At 48.3% G+C, this 17,662-nt stretch overlaps 1 protein-coding gene across 10 annotated transcripts in view; it reads left to right on the forward strand.

The window, feature by feature from the left end:
* Window positions 1-17,662, forward strand: part of LARGE1 (LARGE xylosyl- and glucuronyltransferase 1) — a 565,935-nt gene that overhangs the window by 266,699 nt on the left and 281,574 nt on the right. For all 10 annotated transcript variants that reach the window (XM_066259855.1, XM_066259874.1, XM_066259835.1 and 7 more), the window contains one exon: window positions 6,819-6,942. In XM_066259855.1, coding sequence (XP_066115952.1) covers window positions 6,819-6,942 — 124 coding nt within the window. The remainder of the gene's footprint in view (window positions 1-6,818; window positions 6,943-17,662) is intronic.

The raw sequence follows: 17,662 nt of genomic DNA on the forward strand, positions 1-17,662 counted from the left end.
TGTTCTTTCAAATGTGGGCACGGTCAGGCTCCTTTATTCGGTCCCTGTGAATTGGGTTTCCCTTCTGGTCAGAGGCTAGCTCCACAATTACAGGCCTTCCTCACACGGGCAAGCCATTACTGTGCAACACAGCTCCCCCAGAAAGGAGCCCAGAGCAGCGGAGCAGACCAGGCCTAACTCCCTCTCCCACACTCATCTCTGGCAAATGAGTCAGTTAGGGATGTAACTCACAAATCACAGAATTCACTTTCCAGAAGTGCATGCCTGGTTGGTCTTGAGTGTATTCCCGGTTGTGCAGCCACCACTCGCTACCTAATACTAGACCAGTTTCAGCATCTCAAAAAAGAAACCCCAACACCCGTTAGCAGTCACTTCCTGTTTCCCCGGATACCACTACCGTACTTTGTGGATTTATTTATTCCGACGTTTTATAGACATGGAATCACCCAGTGGTCTTTGGTGGCTGGCTTCTTCCACTGGGCACACTATTTCCGAGGTTTGTCCATGGGGCAGCGTGAGTCAGCATGTCATTCCTTTTCATCGCTCGGTAATGCTCCAGTGTGTGGCTAGGCCACATTTTGTTCATCCATTTATCCCAAGGTGGCCATTTGGGTTGTTTCCACCTCTTTTGAATAATGCCACTGAGACGATTTGTATACAAGTTTTTGTCATATGTTTTCGTATACCTTTTGTGTATAGCTAGAAATAGAAGTACTGACTAACTGAACAGTAAGTAACTATGCTTGAGTGAGAGGACAAGAGGACAGAACGAGGCCCTACTTAATATGCTGGTCATCTTCCTGGGGCCTAGGATATACCAGTGAATGACAGACCCAGCTCTCTGTCCCCATGGAGCTGACAGTCTTGAGAGATCAATACTGAACAAGCCCTCCACAGACAGTGACCTGGTATGTTAGCGGGTTGGTTCCCAGGGGTCTCTGTGATATGAACGTGGGGCCATCTGGTAGGCAGTGGGGTAAAGCTCGAGGGAAACATTCTGGTTTCTGTGGAAACTACAAGAAAAGTGGTCTAGGCAGTGTTTTCCGGTGCTTTCTCCATGGCCACCAAGAGGTGCGGGGCCAGTACCCACATTCTGGTGCTGATACAGGAGGTGGGGCCTCAGCAGAGCCCCCACCGGCATTCCACCTCCCGGGAAGGAGACCCAAGCCGCTGCTGGTCAGCCTGCGTTTGCTGAGTCAGTGTCAGACATTGCCCGGGCCTCTGGTCACCTGGGCTGGGAACCCCCGCGGGTTCCCTAATTAAGCATTTCCACAGCCTTCTAATGAAGGAAGCACAGGAGGCACACTGGCCCCGTGGACATTGCAAACACCTAACGATGAGCTCGGTGCCGTCGCGGATTTGCTCTTCCTTCTGGGAAGAGACTGTAAGTGGACCAGAGGAAGGTCACGGAGGGGACAGCCTCCTACGGATGTTTTCAGCGCCCGGCTGTAAGAGCCTGCTCCTCCCGCCTGGCGCTGGGACATCTTCTCTTGAACCGCGTTAGCCTCCTGAATCATGGCTTTAATAGGCTGCCCGTGGAGTCCCCCACACCTGTCTGGCTCTCTCTTTCTCTCCGAGAATGCGAGTTCTTAGGAGGTCACCTACTCCGTTCCAGCCCGCCATTAAGTCTGACTCTCTCTTTTCATCTTGCCTGTTCCTGGGAGGCAGTCGGTGTTTGTTAAATGTCGTTGTATGAGCCGCCCAGATAAGACTGGTGTTCTTTCACAGATGTTCCGTGCCCTTATTCTAGTAGATCCTGCAGAACGCCTTCCTGCGTCCTCCCTCCCTCCCCACCTAAAGATGCAGGTTAATTGCCGCCGTGTGTGGAAACCTCTGACCTCCTCTACTGGTAGGGAGGGTCTCTCCCACCCTCAAGCCCTGTGGCTTCTATCTTCCTTGCACAGCCTCCCGGTACGGCCGCGCGGGTGGCTGACCATCCGACTTGAGGGGTGCCCATCACTTGCCGTCCGTGTCGGTCTCTTCCAATGGCTCCCTGGGATGTGTGCCTTTCCCAAACTTGACAGCTGTCGCGTGTGGCAGCCCTGCTTTGGGTCACGTGCATGCTGTAAGGTCTTTGTAGTCACCTGTGCTCTCTCTTTCCCCATCTCTGCCAGATCGGTCGCTGCCTGGGGAGAGGGCACCGAGCCCGTGTTTCTGTGATGTCCTATGTATGTTTGCTGCCTGGGAGCTCTTTGTTGGATGGTTTAATTGTTCAGCTCATTCTTTAGTTGTCTGTGGGTGGAGGAACTAATTGAAATACTTTATTTGAAAACCGATGCAAAAGTGTAGAGAAAATAGCAACTTCCTAAGTTCACATTGGTAATAGTTGTCTTAGTCCTTCAGGGCCAGTGTAACATAATGCCCCCAGACAAGGTGGCTAATAAGCAGCAGAACTTTATTTCTCTTGGGTCTGTAGGCTGGAAGCCCAAGGTCATGGCACCAGCGTGGTCTGGTTCTGGTGGGGGCCTGCTTCCTGGTCACAGACCACCGGCTTCTCTGTGCCTTCACACGGAAGGAGTGAGGGGGCCCTGGGGCCACATCCCTATCAGAGAACTCTGCCCCGTTGACCCAGTCATCTCCCAAAGGCCCACCTCCCAGTGCCACCATCTTGGGGGTTAGCATCTAATGTGTGAAGGTAGGTGGGGGGTGAGGCTCAGGTATTCGGACCATCCCGAGAGTCACCACGTCACCACGCTGCAGTCTCACCACGCCCCAGGCACTTCACCGAGCACTTTCTCTATATTATATAACTTAATCCTGACAGTCCCCCAATGTGATGCTGCTTCGCATTGTTCCTGTTTGGAAGATGAAGAAATTGAGGCCTGTAGGTCTGCAGTGACTTCCTTATAGTCCCCCAGTAGTCGGCGCAGCCGGGGTTCCAACCCAGATGTCCTGGAGCGGAGCGGAGCCCCAGCTCTGTCTGCACCATTGCTGTGGGGCGTGCCATCAGCTGTCTGTACCTTCATGGAAGGGGCCATTGGCTTTCTTCTCCTGTTGCACAAGTGTTTATTGAGTGTTTGTTGATGGCACCCACATGTGCCAGCCCCTCTGCTGGGCACTGGGCGGAGATGAGAAGAGGGTTCCTGCCCGCAGGCTCTCGCAGTAGAGACGAGGACCAGGGGTGTGAGTATGTATCACAATGCCATCCTGTCAGTGGCAGACTTGCTTTTTATGTGCGGTGCTGAGTTAGCAGGAACGGGACAAGGATGTGCTCTGAGAAGGCTTCTAGGAGAAGATGACTTTCAAAGGGAATTTTGAAGGATGAACAGAAACCCATGGGACATCTCAGCAGGGGAAGGAACAGCACAGAGATACAGATGTGCGTGCAAAGCATACTGGGTTGGAGCAGAGAGAAGCAGCTTGGTCTGTTTGGTATGGTCACCCCAAGCCTGAAATTACGCTATTGCTCCATTGTGGATAAAAATGCACGTTAACAATGATCCCAGCTGGCCTCTATCCACTCTCTATGCACAAGACTGCCGGGGCTCACGAGGGCGGGGGGGGGGGGGGGGTCTGGGGCTCACGAGGGCGGGGGGAGTGGTGTGCCAACACCGAGGGCTAAACGGTGTTCCGTTCCATCTGTCTTCCCAGTGACTTTGACTGGCTGCCTGTGACATGGCCTTCAGGTATGCCACTGGCCAGTAAGTAAACCCTGACCCCCTCAGGCCCTCAGGCCACCCGTGATCACTCAGGCCTACTGGCAGCTTCTCACAAGCCTCCCGGGAGGCTGGGGGCAGGCATGCTCACCGCTCAGGCGTAGATGGTTTAATGCAGCGGTCCCCAACCCCCGGGCCGCAGACCAGTACCAGTCCGTGGGCCATTTGGTACCGGTCCACAGAGAAAGAATAAATAACTTACATTATTTCCATTTTATTTATATTGAAATCTGAACGATGTTTTATTTTTTAAAAATGACCAAATTCCCTCTTTACATCCGTCTAAGACTCACTCTTGACGCTTGTCTCGGTCACGTCATACATTTGTCCGTCCCACCCTAAAGGCTGGTTCATGAAAATATTTTCTGACATTAAACCGGTCCGTGGCCCAAAAAAGGTTGGGGACCACTGGTTTAATGGAGGAATTTGCAGTTTTTGGGAGATGGTGTCCTGGAGAAATTCTGTAGTGTTGTTTCTTCAGTTCATTTCTTCAGTTTGTTAGCCTTGTGTATGGCCAGTTAGCCCGGGATGAGAACCTTCCTTGGGTCTGGACTCACTCAGCCAGCTCCACCTGGCTTGGCCGTCCTCACATCATACTTGGTACACCCAGTCCCCAGTCCCAAAATCCTCTTCTTCCTCTGGTGTGTCTTTGTACTTGTATCCCCTGTCCTGGAGACATCACCACCTCGGGAGTCTCAGTGCCACCTCCTCCCTCTCCCTTCCCCCACACGTCAGATCTCTTCTCCCGAAGTGCCTCCAGACTCAGCCCCCTCGTTGCTGTTCCCTGCCCGTCTCCATCAGACCCTCAGTCCCCATCCACCTAGTCCACTCCGTTCAAGGACGCGTCCACCTCTGTTCCCCTTATCTGTCTGCTGCCCGCCACCCTTTCATCCATTCGGTTCATTTTTGAGCTCCTACTGCATTCCAGACACTGAACCAGACATGATAGATCATGATAGATCATGGGTGCTATCCACCTACTCACACCTGGCATGATCCTTGGCCTCCCTGAGCTCACAGTCCAGCGGGAGTGGAGACAAGTAAACAGGTGGTCTCTGCCTGAGGATGGGTACGTGGTGCTGTGATGACTGTCTGTTAGGAAGGGCCCTGACCGAGTCAGGCCGGGAAGGATTGCAGGAGCAAATGATGGCAGAGCTCAGGACTGATGACTGGGTAGATGATCCAGTGCCAGATGGGGAGTGGGGAGGTGGGGGGGTGGAGGAGGGAGCAGCGGTGAGACTGTGACCCCTCTGAGAGCAGGATGGTGTGTCTTTCACTCACCACCAAGTCCCCAGCGTCCTGCTCATTGCCAGGCAGATCCTGTGTGCTCAGTAAGTACTTACTGAACTACTGAACAAGCTAATGCAAGAGGGCTTCATGCAGAACAAACCAGATATGCAGAGGCCCAGGTAGATAGCGAGGGGGCATGAGAGACCGGGAGACGGCCTGGATGTCTGGGACTTGGGACGGGGCTGCGTAGGAGGCTGAGAGCGCAGAGGCAGGTCGTGTAGCCCCTTCACACCCAGCTGATGACGTCCAGACTGCTGAATTGGCCGTTCGGAGCATTGCTTCCCATGGCTCTGATCTCTCCCCTCCTCTGCTCTAACGGTGGAGTTCCTGCTAACCAGAGGCGGATTAAGGCCCTGGGCACAGAAGAAAATATTGGGCTCCTTAAAAAAAGAGAGAGAGAGAGACAGGGAAAATAAAAATACAGGCTAACCATAGTTTTAAATAAATAAAAAATATTATGTACTATTAATGTTAAAATTGCACATGTGAAGCCAAATTTGATGTCATTAGAAAAAAGTGTAAAGTTGGGGTTTTGCGGGGCCCTTCAGAAGTCAGGGCCCAGGGTGCGTGCCCGGTGCGCCCGCTGTTAAATCTGCCTCTGATGCTAACCACTTCCTTTCTCTACACACCCTGAGCTCTGGCGATAGTTTCTTTTATTCTCCTCTCCTTTCACCTCCTGTCAGTCATTTATCCTGTAGGGTGCTGCTTCCCCCCAACTCTTTCGCGTCCTCTGACTCAGTCAGAATTAGCCCTTCTGTTCCTTTACTCCCATAATACTTGGCTGTGCCGTTATAATTATTGTCACATTTCACTCATGTTTGTAGTGTTTAATTGTGGGTCACCTGTCTCTCCAGATAGGATGAGTGCCTTGAGGTCAGGGGACCAGGTAATCCTCATCTTCAGGTACTCGCTCATGGTATTAAAATTGATGCTGTCACTTTTTACCAGCACAATAGTATTTATGATAGTAGTTCTTCTGCTTTGGTCTGTCGCTTTGTGTCTGATAGTCTCTCAAGAAGGCATATCTGCTATTTATTAATATTCTGTTTGTGTTTACTATTGATATGCATTATATGTGGCACTTACTATTTCATTTCCTTGACACAGTAGCCTGATGAAGGGGTTTTTCCAGCGTTTTACAGAATGGAGCAGCAGCTGTGCAGAGCTACACGTGACATGCTCCAAAGGCCCCACTAGCAGATGCCAGCTCTGGGATTTGAACTCAGTTTCCTTTGAATCCAGAAGCTGTGCTCTGTGTAATATGTTTTGAGTGCCGCCCCAGGAAGGGGCTGGCTGGCTGAGGCAGACTGAAGAAAAGCTGCAGGCATATTAGAAGTGGGGGTAAACTGACAATTAGTGACGGGGCCCCGGATGACCCTTCCTTGGGTGTCTGGTTTTCTCCTTGGAAAGCAACAAGCAGAAAACAGACCTCAGGGGCTGTGCTGGCTCCGTACAGCCGGTCTCAAGACGCGATCTTCTACCCCTGTGCTTCCGCACTAGCGCTAGTGTTTCTAGGTGATGGAAACAGAGAATTGGTCAAAGTGTTACACATGCTTTACTTAAGATATTTGGAAATGCAGATATCTTAATAACAGGTATGGTGGTTGGCTTGAATTATGTGTCACCGACCATTTTACCCTCTCTGGTCCTCGGCTGTCACCTCTGTGAAATGCTGAGGTGGCGAGATGTCCTCTCCCCTGTTCGGCTCTGCCAGCCTCACCAGTGAGCCCTGATTGTGTCGCACGCCTGATTTACTTTCCCAGCTGCTGTTAGAAACTAGCCACTTCGGAAATGGGTGAGAGTGTGTTTTTGTGGCCGGAAGTCTCAGGCCTTGATGCTCCCTTCTGACCCGACTTCCCCTCCTTCCCACAGGCGGAACCCCCTGCACTTCCACCTCATCGCCGACTCCATCGCCGAGCAGATCTTGGCCACACTCTTCCAGACCTGGATGGTGCCCGCTGTGCGCGTCGACTTCTACAATGCGGACGAGCTCAAGGTACGGGCAGTGGTGGGAATAGTGCCTCCCGGCCTCCTCGAAGAGGTCGATCATATTATTATCTAGAGAATTCTGTTATCCCAGGAGGTGAGTGCTGAACTCAGGAGTCCGGTGCACCTGGGCTTGAATTCATGGATTGTCCTTTACTGGTCATAAGACACCAAGTCAATAACCTATACCTTGTTTAGGTATGTTTTCTCACCGGTATAAAAATCATACAATACCAGCCTCATGGGATAGTAAGAGGCTCAAATAAGAAAGTGAATGTGGACATGTTTTTAAAGACTGCCAAGTAAATACTGAGGATGACATTGGGCCAGAGCGTTTCAACTGAATGAGCGCCATCTGGTCCTGTCCCACCCCCACTTGAAATCCTCCCGCTGTGCCACTCTGCTCGCCCCAGGGTGGAGAGTCCCAGTCTGGTTGAGAGGTCCCGCGTGTTCCAGGTCTGGACTCTCTGGCCCTCCCTGCAGATCCGCTCTGTTACTCAGCATTCAGGAGCCACCTCTGAACACCCTGCTTCCTCTCCTGAGTGTGAGCCCATGTTCTGTGTGATGTGCCCTTCTTCTTACCTCATCACAAGTGCTCACCCTTCTGAACTGGGATGCGTCGTCACCTTATCTGAAAACCTTCCCTGATTTCTCCAGAAAAGGCGGACACATTTTCTATTCACTTGTCTGTCTGTTGCTTTAGTTTCGAACCATCTTAGTGGGGGAGGGGCCAGCGGCACATCTCATCCTCTTCCATCGTTCTGGAGCACACTCGGTACCCTGTGATGCTTGTGGGTTTTAACAAATTGCCGTTATTAGAGGAACACGTAGCTTCGCAGAATTATGCGATGTTCCGTCTCCGATCACCTTGGGAAGGACTGAACACCTAGGCATGAGGCTGTTTCCAGCAAATTGCTTGTTCCCAACCTCATAAAGCCATTATCTTTTCATCTCAGAGCCATAACATTTTAAATAGATCGTGGAGATGCTGGCCAGAGATTCGGGTTTTCTCATATTTCAGGCTCTGAGGTTGATGGGAGACGTTCAGAATTTAGCATTTGGGGGTTGTCGTGGTAATTTGTGTGCTATTCCGATCTATTCTGAGCTAAAATTGATTAACACTCTTAAAAAGAGAAAAACAAAATTTAGCAAATTGCTGTGCTAATTAAGGTGAAAGCAAGCCACTCCGTCTCCCCGGGTCTGAGCAGCAGCACTGGGGGCGGGGCAGGGTGGGTGGGCGGGGGAGGGGGGCCACAATGGGAGGGGCGGAGCGGCATCTGGCTCAGAAGGATGCTCCCGCCTCCTCCTGCTTCATTCTCCTTCCTATTGGCAATCTTCCGCCATGGCCTTTACAACAAGCCTGTGCCTTCTATCAATACTTTTAAAGAAAATACAGAGTGGCAGGAGGGGAAAAAAAAATCCAACTTCCTATCCTGGCCTGCCACTGAAGAATGGAGCTGAGCCCTGGCTCCATCCGCAGGTGGATGGGTAGGTCAGCACCAGCTGCAAGGAAGGGATCCAGTAAGATCACTCATGTGAAGGCCCAGCACTGCCCGCGGTGCAGCAGCTTCTTAAAAGTAGTATTAACATGTTCCCGATTGTGCAGCCTGCTAGGAAAGCCGTGGAGAGTTGGGAGGATGAAGGAGTCAGGCACCCAGGGTGGTAATCTGTCTGCTCCTGGGGACCTCAGAACTTCCAGGAAGTCTTGGAGGAAAGGTGAATGGGAGGGGGAGAGACTGGCGCTCTGAAACTTTCCTGCCCCCTTTAATGCAGGTAGACCCGCTGCTATTCATTATTTTACATACTGGATTTTTATCCATTTGAACTCAAGTTGCCATTAAAAATAATAATACTAAAAAGTAATAATAATAATAATAATAATTTAAAAAAGCAGTTTTCATGAGTTCTAAAAGATATCTCCGGTATCCGGTCCTCTAGCCTGACTTCTTCTGTTGACCATGCCATGCATGCGAGGTCCCTGACACCTGCATTTTACTTTCCTACCAAATACATGCCCATCTCCTACAGCTCTCTTCCACAGGATCAGAATCGGGTGAGAGTCCAATAAGGACAATGAGTATGAAGGCATTTTATAAAACATAACTTCTCTGTAATTGCTGATGATAACAGTGGTGATAATTTATACATAATGCTGCTCAGCAAACCTGGAACCATGCTCTGTCCCCTCTCCCCAGCCGGGCTCTCTCCCGGCTTGTCACATGACCATCTTATCTCCTTAGTTGCTCCTCCAGAACCCAGTGGTTTGTCTTTGATAGGACCTTTCCGTCACCCTGTATCTAACTATTCCACGTCCTGGCCCGTCTCCCTCTCCCCTGCTGGCGTCCTAATCTCCACGTTGGTGATTTTCCTCCAGCACTCCTGCAAGTTTTGTTTTCCGGATGAACCTCTTTCCTTCTGCCCTGCTCATTTCTCCTCCCCCAAATCTGTTCTCTGTCAGTAGCATGAGTCAGTTTTCCCAGAAGCAAGCCCAACCAGCGCCATCCCCTTTCCTCTGCATGAAACTTTCAGCAGTCCTCACCTGAGCTGCATTTCCCACACAGCCTGCCCTGCCGCCTGCCGCCTGCCTCCTGCCTCCTGCCTCCTGCCAGTCATCATGTACCACTCACTCTGTCACTCACATCCCTCCCAGCAGGGGGCGTCGGCTCAGGTTATTCTATCTGTTAACCCCTGTTCCCTAGCCTGCCTTCTCTCCCCCATGACTAATAAATTCCAGGTTCTTCTGCTTAAGCCTCCTATACGGTACACCTCGTTCTATTGCACTTTGCAGACATTACTTTTTTTTTTTTTACAAATTGAAGGCAGGACCCTCCATCAGCAAAAAAAGATCCCCGCTGGTTTTCCTTCAGTCCTTGCTGTATCATGGTGGTCTGGAACTCAGCTGTGAGGTCGGCCAGGACGTGGGAGAACCCTCCCCTGCCTTTCGTCTCACAGGGGTTCCTTTGCCATATGCTGCCATAGGATCACAAACATTTCTCCAGGAAGCTCATGGCAGCATGCCTTCGTGCATGCCTCCGTGCGGTGAGCCGGTAGATGTGGCCCTCCCCTCGACACGAAGCTCCAAAAGGGCCTGCGCCCGGTCTGCTGCTCATCACCCCTGGATCCTGATGCCTGGGGTGGGTGGTCCTGGCTCGTGAAGCTCGTGTCAACGTTTGCTACCTGAACGATAGTAAACTCGGAGCTGGGTCCCTGAGAGGACTCACGTCACAGGGAAGGAGTTTCCCTATCCCTGTCAGGGCCCACCACATCCCTGAGGCTGCCTGGGCCCGTGACCGTGCAGTGGCATAAGTAAGGCTGCTTCGTCTTCACCACCCCACCTCCTGTCTCCAGAGCAGCCCTGGGACAGGCGAGCCGGCCTCCTTTCATGACAGGTGCACCGGGAAGGGAACCTGATAAAATCCCATTTATTAGCTGGTGTTGAAGGAGAGTAGACATGGGAGAGAGGTGGGCCAGCACTGTGATCTTCAGTTGTGTTCTAGAAGCACGTCCGTCGGTAGCCTCAGCAGACACATGTGACCGCCGCCTCAGATGTGGCTCCTTGACGTCATTTGGTATAGCTCTTTGGCATGGCGTTTCTCCTGCGGGCCTCTTCCTGTGTCTGCAGTGCTGGAGCCTGGAGTAAGGCAGGAGAGGACGGGTATGAAGGATTGGTGCATTAAAGACGAACGGTAGGTGATTCGTGCTGGACTCATACATGTCTCTGTAATGATCAATTAGTGTGGACTTGCAAATAGCGATCGCTCAGCCCGCCTGTCCCTAAAGACCAATCCTCATTGGTCTTCCTCATGTTTATACGGCCTGTTCATTCCTGGCCTCTCAGTCTCTGTATCAACAGGCTACCAGGACCGGAGATGTCTCGGTGCTGCGAACTCCCCTCCAGACAGGGAGCTGCTATCAGCAGCGGAGGAGGCCCAGGACGAGGAGGGGGGCTTATCTCTGCCTCGAGCGCTGTATGTGGCTGCGTGCTGTCACTCCCTTCTCACAATGGCTCTGTGGGGCGGAGAGAGAAATTTTTATTACCTCTATCACACCAATGATTTATAAATTGGTGCACAGAGTTGAAGAGTGTTTGCTTTAAGAGCAGGCTGCTAATAAATGCCAAGGCTGATATTTGACTTTTTCCCTTTCCGAGTGAAATGATATGAGATATGGGGTTGTATAATTCAGGGGAAAACGGGTGTGGAAAGGAGGGAGGCAGGGGCTGCAGCCAGGGCGGGGGGGGGGGGTGCTTACCTCTGTTGGGTGGCACTTGAGCTCAAATTTCCTGTAGTCAGTGACTTTGGAGCCCGTTGCCTGTCGTGACAGCACCTCTTATTTACGGGAGACTTTGTTATATCTTCTGTGGCTCTCTCAAGGAGCGCTCACAAGTGGGTACTGTTATCATCTCTGTTATACAGATAAGGAAACCGAGGATGAGGGAGGTTCAATAACCCAGAACCCATAGCCAGTGGCTGGCAGAGCCAGGATTCAAACCCAGGAATGTCTCACCCCACAATCCCTGCTCTTTCTCCCCAGTAATAATTCTTTCTCGGTGGCCTGCTTTTAAACTAAGATACTGTAACTGTGTCTAGACAAGGGTCCTCCCAGCTCTCGGGGTCGTTCTCTGTCTGGTTGTTCCTGACGAACAGCTGCATTCAGCGTGACCCCTCCGTTTAAAGGCTTGCTGGGGACGGAGCTTCCTGCCAGGGACAGAAGCAGCGTACTAATGATGCTGCTAAGTTTGGGACGGCCCCCTCGCTCCCATCCAAGGACCGTTTTTCTAGACCCAACAGTCATTACCCTCCACAGTTTGCCTTAATCAGCAAAACATGTCTTGCGCGTTTTCAGAAGCAAACCCTGCGTGCCTGTCAGCTTTTGATCTTGCCCCCGTCTGACCCAGAAAGTCACCCCCGTGCCACGACTGGGATGAGGATGATCCCAAGCTCGTGAAGGGAAGCGGCAGGGGCAGGGGCTGTTTCATGATTCACCTGTCTAGTGGGGGGGCCCTCATTTATTTCTTTTCCTCAGACCGATGCCTGCTCGTTACCTGCAGCAGAAAGAGTAGGAAGTGGAAGTCAGGACTGTGGTTACAGAAATGTTGATGATTGACTCTGAGGACTTGGCTGCCTACTCACACCCGGTTGGTTGCCTTTGTACCTGTTCCTGGGGAGTGTTGCGGAGGCTCTCTAGATACCTGTCCTCTCCCGGCACCCTGCAGCCCTTTGGGAGACAGACAGCTCTTGTTCCTCTCCCTGGGGGGGGGGGGGGGTAAACTGCTCTCTAGCCTATCTGTTTCCCAGGAAGACACACTTCTGAATGATGGACGTATTTGCTAGCTGGGACTCATGATACTGTGCAATCACAGGGTCGCAGAATTAGAAGGAAGCCCATTACACATAGCACTGTTTTGGACAAATGAAACCCACAAGGGTTATGCACGTCGCCTAAGATCCCACGTGTGATTCTTTGCCACACTGTCCTCTTCCCAGAACTGGGTTTGGGTTTTATGGTTGTCAGACCCCAGGATGTGGCTCAGAGGGACCACTCTTGGCAGTGGTCACATTGCTGTGATCACATCCCCTGACGGGTGGGAGCAGTTGCAGTAGTTTTGGCCTGCGGGGGATCTGGGACGTGCCTCACAGGGGACGCGCCTCACAGGGCACGCGCTCTGCTCTAAGAGGCCCTGCAGAAGAGGAGTTGTGAAGTAAGGTTTGTACAGCCTTCGGAATTGCCTTGTGCAGTTTAATAAAATGGTAAGAGTGATAGTAACACACAGAGTTTAACTGTCTTTCAAAATTGGTAGCTCCATCGCTCCTTTGTTGGTGAAGATTAAATCCAATAAAAGGGTTTTGTAATGGTAAGTAGGGTGTTTGGCACATAGTAGGCACACAATAAATTCTGCTTCCTTCTCTCCCCTCTCATGTATTTGAAGGTGGCTGTGATGAACCTCATAAATCTCTTCTTTCAAAACTCATCATGTCAACCCACCTTGTCTTCCCCTTCTCCAGTGGAGCATATGACTGCTGGCCTCTCATCAGTATGCATTTTGGGTTGTTTTTCTAGAATAGTTTGTGGATTCATGTTCTTGTTTCATCTCTTCTTTTGGGTCCCATGCTGTGCAGGAGGGCTGGCTAGGGTCAGCTATCCTGTCTAAGTCTGGAAAAGTTAGCATTCTCTCATCTTCTTTATTGCTTTGCTGGTTCCTGGGTTATCTGTGTGGTTTGTGAATATGAAGGCTGGTTTTTCCAGGCTGGCAACATGAGCTTTGCGTTAATAAACTTTTCTCTCTCAGATTGCAAGTGAGAGATCATGGAATAGACATGGGTAAGTGAAATGAATATGAAGACGTACCTTTCAGTATTTGGCTTTTAAATATTAGATGTGTAAAATTGTAGACAATTGACAGAAATAATCTGCATTAGAAAAGAATCTTTCTGTGTCATTTGTACAATTCACTGCATACACTGGCAAGTGTTTCTTTATATAATGGAGTGTCCTAATGAATGGGCCCTGTCCCCTTTTGAGTCATAGAATCTTAATTAGGAAGGAACTTGGCATTCATCCGGCATAACCTTTCATTTTATTCTGCAATATTCTACGCAAATGGTCATTACTCTTACGCTTTTGAATACTTCCAGAGATAAGAGATCATTACCTCCCAAAGGACCTTGTTCCATATTTAGAAACCCTATTAGAAATATTCGCCTGTGCTATACTTACATCTTCATCTTTCTGAGTCTCCCCATTGGACCTAAGCATGAATAAAGACCAAATGCAAGTGTATATATTATTGTGTGTTAATTTGCCTGCCTTCCCCACTAGACTGTGAGGACCCTGAGGTCAGGGCCTATAACTTTTATCTCTATGCCCAGCATTTAGGACAAACCCTGGCCGGCAGTGGCCCCAACAAATGCCCTGGGTTCTGTATTGTGGGGCTGCAGAGGGAATGACTCAGCCAGGTGTTTGAAGACCCGGCAGAGCTACCGAGTCCTCTCACCATCGTCCCATCCCTCTGGCCATATCCTGACTGGCAGTGCGCAGAGCCTGGTTGGACATTTCAGTATGCCTCCTGGCACGTTTGAGTAGTCAATGATTTCCTAGTTGTTGCCTCCCTTGACTGTGTTCATCTTTGTTTCTATTTCATCTATCTACCATTCTCTGCAGTTCTTCACGACAGGACAGTTTCTCCAGATCTACGTAGGTGTTGTGTCCCCTCCCCCAGGAGCTGTATATAATTGGTCTTAGCTCAGAGACTTCAAAGAAATTACGTGTCCCTTGACCCATCTTTTCCCCACCTTGAGCACTGGACCCTTTTCATTGTCATTGCTGGGATCTCCTCGTTCATGGTTCATTCTCTTGGATCAGGGAGGAGATGTGTTCCTGGACCTTGTTTCATTGTGTCCTCTCAGGAGTCCCAAGCTGTAGAAACAGCATGCTTCCTTTTGTTGTTAAAGAGTTTATCAAAGGAATGAGCAGAGTGCTGCTAATCGGGTAGAGTGAGGTGATGAAGAGGTTCTTCCAGCCGTCAGGGCAGTGCTGTTCGCTTATACCACAAACCCTTCTGGAACTTGAGTTACAAGCAACGTCAGTGACTCAGGTCTATGGTTATAATGATGGAGGTTGGAACATAAGCTGGATTCCCCCCCCCCCAAAAAAAAAGGAAATGAAAGGAAAGACCAGAGGTAATTGATGAGTAATGAGAAAATAATGGGTTGAGTGAACTGGAAATGACGGTGAGGTTAGGAAATCTGTGCGGTGAGAACAGGAATTTTTGGAAAGGATAAAAAGCTGGGTTTGGGGAATAAAATGTTAGTGCTCTGGTGTTTTAGACAACGTACCGTTTTGGGCATGTTGCCCTGGTTGGAATAGTTGAGATGGTGTGTTGAAAAGTTAATAAAGATGAGGGGCCCCAGGCACTTCAAGGTCAAATGTTAGATGGTCCATCCAAAGCTGATTGAATGCAAGAAAAATTGTCAAGAGCTGAAAATAATTCTATTCATGCAGGTCAAAAGGGGGCCCTTGTAGTTCAGGCAAAATCAGTAATACATTGTTTACATCGGGGTGCATGCTAAAAATATATATATATCTATATATATTTGAGTTATAAGGATTAAAAAAATCCTTCCATTAAGAATAATAATAACTCTCATAAATAAGAATTGATCATCTGCCAACAATAGTTTTACAGGCATAATCTTATTTTATCTCCACCATAAGCCTTGAGGTGAGTCTAATTATTTTCACCCATTTCCACAGGAGGAAATGGAAGCTTATAAAAAAGACTTCAAGTTACTCAGCATTGTGGAGCCAAAATGTGAATGAATCTGAGCAGTCCAGCTATTGAGCAGTGCTGTCCAAGATCAATATCAAGATGTAATTTTAGGCCCTGGCCAGTTGGCTCAGTGGCAGAACATCAGCCTGGTGTGTGGAAGTCCCCGGTTCGATTCCTAGTGAGGGCACACAGGAGAAGCGACCATTTGCTTCCCCACCCCTCCCTGCCGCTCTCCCTTCCCCTCCCGCAGCCATGGCTCAAGTGAGTTTGAGCAAAGTTTGCCTCTGGCGCTGTGGATGGCTCCATGGCTAGCCTCAGACACTTAAATAGCTCAGCTGCTGAGCAACAGAGCAGCAGCCCAGACAGTCAGAGCATCACCCCTTAGGGGGCTTGCTGGGTGGATCCTAGTTGGGTATGTGCAAGGAGTCTGTCTCTGCCTCCCCACCTCTCACTTAAAAAAAAAAAAAAAAAAAAGATGTAATTTTAAGTTTTCTAGTAGCACATGCAAAAACAACATGAAACTAAGTGCCTTTAAATAATATATATTTTTTAATCTTATATATCCCAGTTATTATCCTTTCAGCATGTGATCAGATTCTTAAAACTCCTTATGAGGTATTTCACACATCTTTTTTGTACGTAGTCTTTGAAATCTGATGCACATTTTACACATCTCATTTTGAACATGCTGCGTTTCAAGTGCTCAGTAGCCCCGTGTGGTTGATGGCTATGGACCAGGGGTAGGACTTGATTTTTAGGGCTACACTCTAATGTACGTGGACAGAAACAGATCATCTTCGAAGAAAAGAAATTCTACCTCAGCTCTTCCCACTACAGTAACAAATGTCGTCATAAAATGTCTACAGAGTTTTGGACAATAAAAGACAGAGACCCAAGAATACCGGCCAAGTTCTCTCATGTAAAAAAACAACAGAAAAAAAATGATACACTATGCTAGAGCTCACACAATATACACCAGTGTACACTTCCTGAAGAAAGTACCAAAAGTCATTAGCTAGCCAACCAAAACAGTAGTCAGAATGAATATTCATGAACGAAGAGGTCTTGTTCTAAAGGGATCGGAGGTTTGCAGGGAAAGCAGTTATTCATGGAAGGCTCTGTAAGTAATTGTTTTAAGTCATTTGCAAAGACAACTGCAGATGCCAAAAGTTGCTCTTGAAAACATACAAATAGCCAGGTGGTCATATTTTAAAACAGCCTGGGAAGTGTGGGTCAGGTTTAAAAGCTGATAAGTCTTTTGTATTTTGTGGTGTGACTGAGGTATAATTTTTAACCCTTCACTCTTATCATCTGGGGAAAAAAGGTGAGATGTTTCTTCCAAGTTCAAACGTGACCCCTAGTAAAGTTATAAATAGAATTAAAACTAAGTTATTGGTGGTGATTATGGCAAATGAAAAAGAGTCTGTATAAATTAAGTAGGAAGCAAACAAAATGAGAAGAAAAAAAAATGATGCCGGAACATTTAGGTATCCATATGCAGAAAAAAAAATGAACCTGACTCTCACTTGATGCTACTTACAAAAATTAGCTTGAAATAAGCTGTACATCTAAATGTCAGAGCTAAAACTATAAAACAGAGGGAGAGAAAACAGAGAAAATCTTGGTGACTTTAGGTTAGGTAAAAATTTCTTAAATAGAATACAAAAAGCATAAGCTAAAAAAGAAAAAAAATCATAAGTTGAAATTCATCTAAAATGATAGTTTTTGTTCTTCTGAAGACATTAATAAGGAAATGAAATGACAAGCCACAGACAGAGAGAAAATATTATAATTTGCAAAGCACAGGTCTGATGAAATATTTTTACCTAGAAAATAAATATATATATATATATATATATATATATATATATATATATATATATATAGAACAAAGCAATAACAAGAAAACAAATGACCCATGTTTTAAGAGACACATCACCAAAGAGAACATAGGGTTAGCCAATAAGTCCCTGAAAATGCTCACTGTCAGTAGTCATTGGACGGAATCAAATTAAGATTGTCATGAGATACGACCTCACATCCCGGACAATGGAAAAGACTGAAAAGGCTGCTGACATAAAGTGTTGATGGAAATGTTGAAGCAACCAGAATGCTCAGATATTGCTGGTAGAAGTATAAAGTGGAACGACTTAGGAGACCAGTTTGTAAATTTCTTAAAAAGTTAAGCATCTATGCAAAATAAGGCCCACAATTCCTCTAGGGATTGCACAGTTGCAATTCCACAGTTCTACTAGGTATTTATCCAAGAGAAATAAACATATTTTGTACACACCAACATTTGTTCTTGAATATTTGTAGAACTCAAATGTCCATCAACTGGAGATTAGGGAACAGTGGTGGTATATCCATTCAGTGGATGGTTACTCAGCAGTGTAAAAGAATTTCATTGTTTAATTACATTTACAGTCAATATTATTTTGAATTACTTTCAGATGTACAG

This window comes from Saccopteryx bilineata, chromosome 1 (assembly GCF_036850765.1).
Source record: "Saccopteryx bilineata isolate mSacBil1 chromosome 1, mSacBil1_pri_phased_curated, whole genome shotgun sequence".
NCBI classification, from domain to species: domain Eukaryota; kingdom Metazoa; phylum Chordata; class Mammalia; order Chiroptera; family Emballonuridae; genus Saccopteryx; species Saccopteryx bilineata.